The 14,068-nt window shown below is 36.7% G+C and overlaps 1 protein-coding gene across 1 annotated transcript in view; it reads right to left on the bottom strand.

The window, feature by feature from the left end:
* Window positions 1–14,068, bottom strand: part of LOC106882137 (neuronal acetylcholine receptor subunit alpha-7) — a 612,265-nt gene that overhangs the window by 49,118 nt on the left and 549,079 nt on the right. The window contains exon 7 of the mRNA XM_052970401.1: window positions 13,244–13,353. Coding sequence (XP_052826361.1) covers window positions 13,244–13,353 — 110 coding nt within the window. The remainder of the gene's footprint in view (window positions 1–13,243; window positions 13,354–14,068) is intronic.

The raw sequence follows: 14,068 nt of genomic DNA, 5'->3' as shown, positions 1-14,068 counted from the left end.
TATATATATATATATATATATATATATCTTTGCAAGGTTAATATTGAAGAAAACAAAATAGTTCTCACGAAAAAGTTTAATACATATTAATATATTTACTTACTGATTTCTAGGCTAAAATCTAATTTTAAAGTGTTTTCTTTTTACTTATCAGTAATAAGTTATAGATAAGCAAGATTCCCGATGTTTTAAATTACTCGTATGTAACAGAAACTCCATTGGGATGAACAAGTTATTTCTTTATTTCTATTTGTATCTCGTCTATGAAAAAAAATGCAACTATATACTTTATCACGGGTCTTTTATCGATTGGATAACTACCTATCTTTATCAACAAAACCTCCTACTTCTTGCAATGTATACCAGAGCAGATTAACTAGTTCGCGTCAGCATCTTACCATATTTTTAAAAAATGTCACAGCGGGCGAGTATTAACGTTATTCTATTCGTACGAAGCTCTAATGCCTATAATCCTATGTAACCCCTTTGTTAGATCATCATAGTGATGCCATTATAACGGACTCAGAGACAACGACCATCCAATGGAAATGAAATCTCAACTGCCAAATCTCCATTTAACTGTGAACATTGATCTGAAGTAAGTTTCAAATACGACGTTAAGAGACTAAACATCCAGTGCAAATCGTAAGCATACACATGTCGTATCACTCATGTCGACGTCTGTAGACTATGTTTATTAAGAAAACGTTTATGGGAAGTCAATATCAAGTTGAGTTGTATGCATGTTTAATAGCGAAATATATTTCCTACGTGTTGTGTTGAGAAAATCCTTGTTTCAGAGTATAGAAAAAAAAATCATTAATCGAAATTCCGATGATGAATTAAAGCCAATTTAAAATTCAATGATAATATTTAGCAATGGGATCATGACGAAACCATTGACGATGTCTCACTGGACATTTCATTGGACGTTAAAAGAGACATAAAAGCAGATACACTACTTATATCTTGATACCCTTGCATAGGTCGGATAAAACATACAATCAAATAATTCCGAATTGCACAATATCCGAAAATAAACATTAATGCGATATCTAGAGCAAATCTTTTACAAATATACTTGTAGAATCTCTTTCTTGCACTTGTAAAAAATTTCAGTCTCATTCCAGTCTCAGAAAACTTGAAAACTGATTATATATATATATATATATATATATATATATATATATATATATACACACACACACAAAGCAAGCAGAATCAATAAGCTCCTTAAATATCAATCTGTTTTGATTCGCATATCCTATTGACACATACAGACGACCAACAACCGATGCAGTGAATATAATTGAGAAGTGATTAATCACTGTAATTAGCTTGGTAATTTGATATGTTGAATACTATATTTAATGGTTGATTAAAGTAAATATCTAAAATGATGGGATGTGTGAGTTATGTTCAATTAAGTATACTATTTCTTTTCCAATCTATTTCGTCTCTACCGTGCTCATACATACAAAAGTAGTAGAACTGTAAATATACTAGTTAGCCTACAGTGAGAAGCAACATTAATTGTATCGATACCATCCGGTTTAGGGGAGCCAGCAAAGGCCTTGGGTACAATATTTTTTTTGCAGAGCAAACCGACTAAAAAGTATTGGGTTGCCTCAAACCACCGCAAATACCAAATGATAAATGCAATAGAACAATGACTTTTAAACTCCAATCAAGTTGGTTTTATCTAGGTCCTTTGTGGCAAACACCGTCATTAAAAGAAAGGAATGCGATTTAGAAATAAACTAGATAGGGGAGATAATCGGCGTGTCCAGACTGCCGCATTGTACAACATATGATAAATTAACTCGAGTCAGAATGATTGATAACTCGAGAGAGACATGATATGTCTGAAGCACTGGATATGTGGCTGTGACTCATTACGATTCATTATCAGTTCTGGATACGAGTCCTAGGACTCATAGGCTCAGTTATCCCGTTCCTATGGCGTATAAGTGACCGAGATCATAATATTCTTCCAGTCCGTTGCAGGTTTGCTTTACAGATGAGTGGCCTTGGAGTAACGTGAAATGAAGTGTTTTGCTCAAAAACACAACACATCGCTCGGTCCGACAATGTTGTGAATAACACCTTGACTTTCGACGGACAACATATTTGCCATGAGTTTATTCTATGAAAATTGATCTAGAGCTAAGCAAAATCAAGGTTTACATGCATAACATCACACTGGAAGCGTTAATATCGAGTTATAACAGGTCACAACGCTTTCGTTAACACGATTCTGACAAACTTCCACCATAAACAACATAATGAAGTTTATTATTTTTCTTAAATACCCTGTTTAAGAAAATGGATTTATAAAATTATAGGATTTGATCGTTTTGCGTTTTGATATTGCTTCTCTGACCGACAAAGTTAATCACACTCAGTTAACTGTTGTAAAAGGACTTCAAAGAACCGAAACGATAATCAAAGCCCAATTAACTGTAATTGTTGAGTTACCTGTAGGTAATATAATCAAGGTATGATATTTTACTCAGAATGCAGGAATATTGAATTAGGGATGCACTCCAATATGTTGCAAATTTTCTTTCTCAGATCCAAGCCCAAAGTAAAAGGGTTAATTGAATTTTATAGAATAGTTCTGTCAAATGCGTTAACAGAAACACAGCTTCTCGGTTTAGTGGTTAACGTTTCACATCACATGTTATCCATATACCTGTATAGAATTACGTCCTCGACTTTGAAGTTTCCTAAAAGTGATAATTAGAATAAACCAAAGATTTAACATGAATGTCTAGCCATATTTCTAGAATCAAAAGACTTATGTAACATATAACAGATTTAGGTTTTGGAAGATTTAATTAACCCTTGCAAACGTACTTCAGTCCAGTATCGGTCTTAGGTTTTGTTCTATCATGTATGACAAAGCAATTACTTTATTGCTTTTGCAGGTATTTCTTTTGAAAGATTACCTTTTACGTTGCAATTAGTTCCTTGCTTATGTTGTAGATGTTAATTGTTCCGCGACAACGGATAACTTTTGTATATTCTAATAAGCCACAGTGTTAGAATCCCGTATTTTTAACTGTCATGGGCTTCTAGAGAATCTCCTCTAAAAAACAGAGTGAACTAAATTTCGAATCGTGCTGGCGATATAATCACAATATTTTACTTACATTACTTAAATAAGTTTCAGCCGAAGTTGGCCCACCACCTGGAAGATATACACAGTCGGCTCTTGGGTACCATATCCCATTCGAGCAGAGAGTTATTATTTTCAGTGACATATTCGGGTGTGGGTGGTCTGTCTAGTATTTGTTGGAGGTAATCATCTAGGGACCGTTTGGATTCCATGAAATCACTTTCCTCCTTTATGTGGGTTGGCACGATGTTGAAGAGAGCAGGGCCAGTTGAGGTGAAATACTTCTGTCGTAGTGTTGTGATACGACACGAACATGATTTCTGTAGCGGACGTATGGCACGGAGGCCAATCCTTGGATGAATTTTAAAGATGTTACCTATATCATTTAGTTAATGTTGATGGAATATTTTCCACATCATACAGATGATATAGCGCTCACAGCGGCGTTGATTCACTTTACGATTGAAATAATTCGCTGAAATGAACTATCAATTAGAGTACTTCACATCAACAGGCATACCTAATCAGTGACAGCCTTGAACAAGACGTTCCTACACACAAAACAAGGCTAATTCTACACATGCTTTCTAAATAGAGTTGACTCCGCACGCGATGCTGACTGAAGAAATTTACTTTCAATAGATGCTGTCATCACAATACAGGACCCATTATACACACGATGCTCTATGGAGAAAGGAAATATTCTAATCTTCAACTCTACTTTAACGGAAAGCTTATTATAAGTTGAATAATCACACAATATAGACTCATGATGTTTTTACAGAAGCACTTGAATGGACGTGTGCATACACTTTATAAAGACAAATTTGTATAGACACACATGTACAGCTCCAGCCCCACATATATGTATTCTCCGAAGTATATCTATATATATTTTCCAAAGCAGATTATATATATATATATATATATATATATATATATATACACAGTAGCGAGCAAAGTAAAAAAGAACGATTAATATTTTTTTAATGTCGGAAAAGCTAGCGAACGTACAAATTCGTAATTGGTTTCGTAAACGCGGTTAACCAATAACTAAATTTAGGCCACAAAGGCGGTGAGCTAGCGTATCGTTAGCATACCGGTGAAAACGCTTAGCAGTATATTTTCTGTCTTTACGTTCTGAGTTAAAATTCTGCCGAGGTTGATTTATCATTTCGTGCTTTCGAGGTCAATAAAATAGGTACCAGTGAAGCAATGGAATTGGTGCAATCAATTTACCCCTCCCCGAAATTGCAGGTCTCGTGCCAAAATTTGAAACCAATATTTAGGCCACTAGGATTAGCGTTGTCTGTAAAATAAAATGATTCCATCAGAGAGTCAAAATGTGATTTCAGACACGGCTGCCGAAATCTTATTAAATCCAAAGGGAGGTGACTTCTAGATGTCGTATGAAGCTCTTAACTACTACCGATGCAAAATGAATATTTTATTTCCTGTTTCGGTGCTATCAACACCCTCACACATAAAAAAAGGTTATTTCAGAAACAACAGTAAAATTTCTCCGGAATTATTTGGTTCAGTCTTCAGTAAGATACCTCACTTAATAAACAGTGCTTTCTTATTGAGATTTGTATTTTTCAGTTTTTTACCTTAGTTACTTTATTTGTTTTTGCAAATTATATTGATTTTTTTTTGTTTCATGGAATCGCAGTAAGATTTAATACCATTTATCACTTGCAATATAAGGTAAAGACTAGAGCAGAAATTGAAATAAATAGCTGCAATATATTTCGCATTGCCAGTTGTTTTTATTGCCACGATTTAAAGGTAATTCAATGTAAATGAGACAGACATTTTCCAGACACAATCTTTGAAAATACTATAACTGTTTCAACGGTGAACTTTTCATTAGACCTAGGTTTAGGTGAAATTTTCGAAGACTATTAAAACTACTTTTTCTTAAAAATAACGACACAAAAAAGTTTCCTTTCTGATAATTTAGTATTTTAAATAGACTTAAACTCTGCATTTATTGCCCGCTTTTTATAACTGTTTTGTACAAGTCAGTTTCTTGGTCGTCTTACGTTGTTTTTCGAAACTGACGACGAGGGTAATGATAAATAAGACTTGCAATCTTCCAGCAAATTTACACAAGAGACTTTTTTTATTCGACACTAATTTCCCACCCTAATCCTTCAACCTTCTTTGTCTTAACCTGTTTTCATACACTTCATCATCAATATCATAGACGTAGGAGTGGCCGTGTGGTAAGTAGCTTGCTTCCCAACCACATGGTTCTGGGTTCAGTCCCACTGCGTGGCACCTTGGGCAAGTGTCTTCTACTATAACCTCGGGCCGACCAAAACCTTGTGAGTGGATTTGGTAGACGGAAACTGAAAGAAGCCCGTCGTATATATATATATATATATATATATATATATGTAAGTGTGTGATTATATCTTTGTGTGTCTGTGTTTGTCCCCCCAACATCGCTTGACAACCGATGCTGGTGTGTTTAGGTCCCCGTAACTTAGCAGTGTGCTACCACCTCTTAGCCATTACTGTTGCCAGATCTACTCTGGCTTGGAGCAGTAGTATTTGCCAGGCACCCAGCTACGGAATCGCCTCCAGAAGATGAACAGTCAGAGATACTCCAATGGACCCAGAGCAGATGTAACCCTTCAGCTCCTTAGCTGCTCATCTAAGAGGAAACAACTCCATAAAAATCTTTAATCCCGATAGCCGATGGGTCGGTGGGATGAAACCAATACAATTTGAAGGACGGGAAGGGGGACAGGTTCTATACAAAACACGCTCACTATAATAATATTCATCATGCAGATGGGTCAACAAACTAAGACGCCTGCATCGACACCAACACAATATCTTCAGAAATCCAGTGGCGACTAAGAACACTGCGCAGGTATGTCTTACTGAATTCTCATTCGTCAAAGTGACGTGAAAGTTGAGTCAGTCCGTGCTGTATGTAATGGCAGTGATAATGAACCATCTCAAAAGGTTACGCTTAGAAACCTAGGCCAAGGACTTTGATTGCTGTCCGATTCGAACTACTATGCGCAAGTTGGTAACTTATCAACAGGGAGGGCCTTTGAGGGCCTTAAGTCAGTCCGTGGTGTATGTAATGGCAGTGATAACAAACCACCTCGAACGGTTAAGTTTAGAAACCTAGGCCAAGGACTTTGATTGCAGTACGATTCGAACTGTCAAATGCAAGTTGGTAACTTATCAACATGGAGGGCCTGCCTTTGAAGGCCATGAGAGTTGTAGTTTGGAAGCGATCAATACCAATATAAAAGAGGTTTATTCTCCTCTACTGATATTACAACTTGACGGGTTATAAATATAATATCAATGAACAAAAAAATATTAAATATTCGTTGTTTAATGGTTCAAAAATCTGAAAGATTATATCGGAGACAAGGAGAAAGGAATCCCATGGGTTAAAGTCTGCGACTTGGTTCCATCACTTCGATTGTTTTTCATTGACATTGAATATACTGTTAATATCATTGCGAAAACATGAATTTCTAAGTTCCCCAGTTACCATTTCTCATAAATAAATAAGATGATCACATATGCATTGATATCTTTTATTTATTCTGTCCTATTACTTTCCTTGTTTATATAACATTTTATCTTTTATCACTTATTTGTTGTAATCACCACTGCGGCCATGCCGGGGCACTACCTTGATAGGTTTTAGTCGAAAATATCGACCCTAGAAGTTATTATTTTAAAAGTCCGGTACTTATTCTAGCGGTCCCTTTTTATCGAACCGATAAGTTACAGGGACATAAACAACCTAATACCGGTTTCTAGCAGTGGAACAAGTGCAAATACAGACGCAAGGACATTCACACACACACACACACACACACACACTGCTAAGCATTTCGCTCGGCATGCTAACGTTTCTTATTTCTTTACTGCCCACATGGGGCTAAACATAGAGGGGACAAACAAGGACAGACAAAGGGATTAAGTCAATTACATCGACCCCCAGTTCGTAACTGATACTTAATTTATCGACCCCGAAAGGATGAAAGGCAAAGTCGACCTCGGCGGAATTTGAACTCAGAACGTAACGGTAGACGAAATACCGCTAAGCATTTCGCCCGGCATGCTAACGTTTCTGCCAGCTCGCCGCCTTAGATGAGGAGATATTGGCACGAATACCATCTTAACTTCACACCAAGCTACTGTGGAACCAATCTAGTAAAAAAAAAATGTGTCTTTTCTTTGTTTTTTTTTTCCTTTTGCACTTGTAGCGTCAGCTACATAATCTTCACTGCCATAGCCACAAAGCCTGATATTGCGGTTGAGGCAGTTGCCATGCATCGAATCCGGCGCTCAAATGACACTCATTTTATCGACCCCGAAGGGACGAAAATCAAGGTGGGCCTCGGCGGAATTTGAACTTAGAACAAAGCAGGAAGAAATGTCGCAAAGCATTTTGTTTTGCTTGCTAACGATTCTGCTAGTTTACCACCTTAAGCGTGTGCTATGAAATCCAACGTTAAACTCACTGCTTTCATGCATCGAATCTAGAGTACTTTGTGTACTGATACAGTAGGAATTGATTCCAGTATTTTAAGTTGCTGAAACTCACGCCATTTTTACAGCGCATCTTTTGTTTATGGCAGCGATTCATATAATTCTATCTATGAAACCTACTTAAATTCAGGTAGATTAGAATGTTAAAAATTTAACGTTTTCACTAACAGACACACAGCGAAGTGCTGGTGATGCCACGATACAAGCCATTAGCCAGTAAGCAGATCACCTTTAGATTTGGCCAATTGCGTTTTTCCTCCTCTGCCGATAAAAAGATCAAAAGATGTGAATATAATATTATCATTCTTTGATTCTAAAAGCGTAAAAGTTCTAAAAATACAATGTTGGTTATAGTTTTAAATCCAAAACTGATCTATTTAAGTATTTATTTATTACTTCTCGTTGGTTTTATACATCGGTTGTTTGAGCCCAAGTAATATAAAATTGTATTTTGTTCGCACAGCCAAATCATTTCACGCACGCTCAAACACACACAAATACCCGTTAGCAAAACACATACCAAAACGTAATAAATACAAACCACACAGATTCTTACACAAAACGCAACTACAAAGCCAAGTACATACACACACAAAACGCACACATACACAAAAGCAGAGAAGACAGTTCAATTTTATACACACCATACATGAAAAGAACGTAAACTTTTACGTGTATACCCCAGGCGCACACATAAATTACACATTCAAATAAACACAAATATTACAATAGTAATAAAAAGCATACAAACTGCAACATTGTTTAATACTCAGAAAAGATAACCACAAAGGCATAAAAACAAGAACAACGAAACACTGCATCTCACAAACAGATTGCAAATTAAAATATTCAGTAAATTCAGGAAATTTCTTTAGAAAAACACAATGAATGGTTCATATGAAAATTTCTCTAAGTCTGTATTGGAGACCGAAATAACCTTTAAAAAGAACCAATGCCCATTGTTATATATTATCAACATCGCTGGATAAGAACATAGGTTTTTATATTTTGTTGGCAAGTCTTGTTTCGAAAAATGAATGAAAGTACGTAATTTATTATTAATTCTTTTTTATATTAAGTTTTCTCTCGCAAGGGAACATGACTTGGCAGCCTGTGCGATTCTTTCGCTAATTTGTTTTAGGTACTTTTTCGGTTACGATCAGATATACACCCGATCTGATCGGGTATATATCTTTCGACCCAACGGAGCACCCGGGATATAATAGCTGGGGAAAGAGAGGGATAAACTCAGGGATGCTCACAACTAGAGTTCACCACAGTTGAGTAGGCTTGAGCTCCGAGAAATAAAGTGTTACGTTTAAAGACGCGAGAGCTGCACTGTCCTGGAAGTGAACCCGGGATATTATGATCATAAACTGCGCAAACAAATATGTAGAAACGAACACCCATATAAGAATAGTGTTTATTGTGTAAGAGAGATTGTATCTGGAAGAACGGGTAGCGTTTTAGTTCGCCTTACATATTTTTGTTGTAAAGGCTTTATAATATTCATTCTATTATAGGCACAATGGTTGAGATTTTTGAACCCTAGGATAACAGGCAAAGTCGACTTCAGCAGGATTCGATCTTAGAACGTAAAGAGCTGGAATAAATAGCACAAAAGCATTTATCTATCGCTCTAGCTGCCATTCTTCCAGCTCGTTATCTTTAAATGGTTTCAAATTTTGGAAATTTGACTGATAATATATCTTATCAACCCCGAAAGGATGACAAGTAACGTTGACCTCGGCAGGATTTGAACTTAGAACGAAAACGTATAGCACAAAGCATTTTTCCAACCTCTGTGCTAATGATTCTGCCAGCTGGATTTCTTTTATTTAGGCACATGGCCTTTATAAAGAGTGGACACCACAAGGACAGACAAAACAAGACATTGGGGTACATATAAAACTCATATCGAATGGACTATGATAAAAAATGAGGATGAAATGGCTTACTCGCCCCACCCAAAGTAAACAGTTTCATTTTACTGTTCTTTTAAATTACAGTTCACTTTACAGTCATGTATATCCCCCCCCCCCATTTTTTTTAAAAACACAATTACAACAAATATTAAATAAGATCGTCGAAAATTACAACAGGCGGCAACTCGTCGTATCTAAACTGTAGTGGTGATATTTACAACTCTTTTTTTCCAAACAGTTCTACTAATCTCTCCCCTCTTTCTCTCTCCCTCCAATAGCACGCCATTCTTAACTTCTGAGTTTGCCAATTTTACTCTGATAACATTTGTTATCTTTCTTACCTTCTTTTCGATTTCAACACTTTTTTCGTATTATACGAGGTTTCCTAAATTTCTCCCTGTAGGTATTTTTCTCTGATATCTTTCAGCACTCTCTTCGTCCGACACAATTTTCTCTGTCTCAAATTCGCTGTCTCTTTTGTTTCCATTCTTCTGTCGTGCTACTTCTTCCTTACTGGTTGAAGGCAAAGGTTCCTGAGTTTGCATTTCACTTGATTTATTTTAACCAAACACCCGTGATAAGCAAGGACAGGTGTATAAAACATTTGTGAGCCATGCATATAAATATGAGTGAAGCATCTTTCTCTGAGAAGAGATTCCTCTAAGTTTGGCGTCTTCATGGTATGATGTGTCTTCTGTGAAGAATGTTTAACTGACATAAGGAATTTGGAAAAGAAACCGAATGGTGTTTTATTTTTATTCCTCTTGCCTGTCTTTTGGTATTTATTTCAACTTTAATATTAAAAAAAATAACTCGATAGTAGCGAATTATTGCGACAGCAAACCCTACAACTTTGTACAGCTGTCACTTCCGATAGTGCGCAATTAATTTTGTCTGACAACTAATCGATATTAGATTTTAATGTAGAAGTGAAATCAATGAAAAAAAAAAAAAAGGTATTTCATTCTTAATATTTTTTTTTTCATTTTTGGAGCTTATTAACTATAAACATTGGGAAAGAACTTTCTAGAATCCTCATTGAATAATGCGTGTCATTAAAAAAAAAAAGGAAAAATGAACAGAAACACTCTTATTCTCTAATGGAACCGAGTATTATTTTGCCAACAGCTTTTTTTTCCTGAGTTTTGATTCCATTGAATTCCTACAGATTGTGTATTTACTGTTAAATAATTCATATCTTTACTCTCTTTCCCACACATTGCTCTCTTCTTATCTTCACACATCTGTCTGTCCGTCTGTCTCTTTTTCTATCTCTTCTCTGTCTTCATCTCTCTCTGTCTCCCCACTTCCTCTCTTTTCCTTACTGTTTTTTCTGTTCCTTATTTTTTCATGCAATCATTGTATGTAAATCTCGTTTTAAATCTTTCACATATCATTTCTTCCGCGATCGTTTTTAATCTCTGATCTCCTGTAACTCTTTGTGTCCGCAGCTTCTGGACCAGCAAAATATTAGTCTTGTCCCCTGTGTCGAAGAGGGGAGCTGTCCTTCACAGATTTTTTTATTTTTTTGGGTTACGTCCACTATTTTCATTTTTACTGACCTGCAACCAAGGTACATTGGTATGAAGACCTATTCATCACTCATTAGAGTTGTTGTGGAGTGCTTCCTGACCTCGTCTACTGTCTTGAAAGCGCATGGCTTAGTATTGGATTCATAACCGTTAGATTGTGGTTTCGATTCCTGGACCGGGCGATGCGTTGTGTTCTTGAGCAGAACACTCACTTCATTTCACGTTGTTTCAATCCACTCAGCTGGCAAAAATGTGTTATCCTGCGACGGACTGGCGTCTCGTCCAGGGGACAATATATACGCCACAGAAATAGGAAAACCGGCGGCCCCATGAGTCTATATGACTCGGGAAGGGACTTTATCCTATCCTATCATTTATTATCAGAAATATCACCTCTACTATATTGTGTTTTACCCCTAGCATCACAAGCTTTCGTTTCTTAGATTAATCGGAAGCAATTTTCTATTTGTTGAAGTATCGCTTGCTCTAGTTTCCGACTTTTTACTTCTATAGATTTGTAAACAAGTTTTGAGATTGGTTTTTTGCTGGATGGATTCTGATATATTTAAAGCTATGTTTCGGCCAGACCTCGTAAAGATAATTTTTGATTCTTTAGATCACGGGTTCTCAACCATTTAAAAAATCATTTATGGACCTCTTTGATTACTATTTTATTCTGGTGGACTTCTATCGCCATTCGATGTTTGAAAACCAGTTATATAGATACTTCTTTTAAAATTCCTATTTTGTTTTTCACACATTAACTTGTGTAGGTTGAATTATGTAAAATGTTAGAGAAAGAAACCTACCTGTTTCTTGCAATACATACCAATACATACATCTAAAGCAAAATATTTTCTGGAGCCCTTAAAACACTGTTTGCGGATCCCCAATTTACTATTTTGTTACGTGGACCCCCCAAAATCTTATATGGACCCTTAGGGTCCGTGTGGACCTCGGTTGAAAACCACTGCTTTAGACAATAAATTAATTTTTTATACCTGACGCAGAGCTGATGAATCTGCTAAACAGTTTTTTGGTCGTTGTGTCTTGATCTTTCCTTTATTATGTTAGTATTAGTTAGCATTATGTTAGTATTAGTTAGCATTATGTTAGTATTAGTGGGCTCGCGGTCGTAAGATTGCGGTTTCGATTCTCAGACCGGGCATTGTGAGTATTTATTGACCGAAAATACCTAAAGCTCCACAAAGCTGCGGCAGTGGGTGGTGGCGAACCCTTTTGTACTCTTTCTTCCTGTTTCTGTTGTACATGTATTTCAAAGGGCCAGCCTTGTCACACGCTGTGTCACGCTGAATCTCCCCGAGAACTACGTTAAGGATACACGTGTCTGTGGAATGTTCAGCCATTTGCACGTTAATTTCACGAGCAGGCTGTTCCGTTGATCAGATCAACTGGAACCCACGTCGTCGCAACCGACGAAGCACCACGTATTTGCTGTAATTTTAAAGTGATTATTTAGACTGAGTTGTCTGTTTTTTACTTTAATTTTGTTGTTCTCATCGTTATTACTATTGTCATTTTCACATTTATTTTTGTGCAGTTGTTTTTTTGTTGCTACTTTGGATGTTGTTTCTGTCTGAACTGGTGGTGAAGGTGATGGCGGTGAAGATTGTGGTGGTGGTCGTGATGATTGTGTTTTGCTTAAACATGGAAAAGGCAGAGTCAAAACAGTGATTCCATTCGGTAATTTCGCTTCCTTGAATTTTGCCGAATAATTTGAGGTTATGCCTATTTTTAGATTTTGTTTTTCAGAAATGAGCAAATTCTACGGAAGCAATCCACAAATTCCGACCCGTAGGGCGAAAATAACAGCGGAAATGTGGAGTTCCCCAGAATCATTAAAAACTTATGTAACACACGGAGGGAAAAATCTTGAACCTGCATCTTTGAAAAACAGCTGAAATACAACCGGAAGCGACGCATTGTTGACACCACCACTACTAATACTACCATCATCATGATCACCACCAACAACAACAGCAACAACAACGACAACAATAATTAACAGATTTTACATTTTCTTTCTTATTTCTCTCAAGAGTAATCTTGCTGGAAACAGATCACGAATTGCCAACAGCTTTACATGTAAATAAAATCCTGTTATTTACCTGTTGTACATTAATATATCAGGTTTCCATAATTTTTTCGGCGGCAATCGAATAAGCGTGATATTTCCAAAGTCTTCGGGGTTCCAAACCAAATTTGTATCGTTCCATTTCTATGGTGAAAAGCAAAAAAGAAAAAGAAAAAAAAGAAACAAGTGAAATAAAATAGCAACAATAAGAAAAAAGATTTTTTTTTTTTAATATAGACGAAAAAAAATAATCTGGAATTTATTATTTTCTACTCTAGGCACAAGGCCCGAAATTTTTGGGGAGTGGGGCCAGTCAATTAGATCGACCCCAGTACGCAACTAGTACTTAATTTATCGACTCCGAAATGATGAAAGGCAAAGTTGACCTCGACGGAATTTGAACTCAGAACGTAAAAACAGACGAAATACTGCTAAGCATTTCGCCCGGCGTGCAAACGTTTCTACCAGCACACCGCATTGAAATCCGGAATATATTTTGAAAGGGTAGGGTCTTTGCGTCAGGTTTATCTCCCTCTGATTGACACGACTGAAGTGGGAATAATACAGATTCATGTTAAAGTACATGGCGGCGAGCCGGCAGAATCGTTAGCATGCTGGGTGAAATGCTTAACGGCATTTCGTCCGTCTTTAAATTCGGCGTTCAAATTCTGCCGAGGTCAACTTTACCTTTCATCCTTTCGGGGTCGATAAAATAAGTACCAGTTGATCACTGGGGTCGATGTAATCAAATTACTCACTCCTCCGAAATTACTAATCTTGTTCAAAAATTTCAAATCAATATTCCGGAACAGACCAGGCAGTCAATCGACACCTCGAATCTCTCCGACAACGTCGTCGC

This window comes from Octopus bimaculoides, chromosome 9, assembly GCF_001194135.2.
Source record: "Octopus bimaculoides isolate UCB-OBI-ISO-001 chromosome 9, ASM119413v2, whole genome shotgun sequence".
Taxonomy (NCBI): Eukaryota; Metazoa; Mollusca; class Cephalopoda; order Octopoda; family Octopodidae; genus Octopus; species Octopus bimaculoides.
Note: the sequence above shows the minus strand (reverse complement) of the source record. Positions and strands in the feature narration are given on the sequence as shown.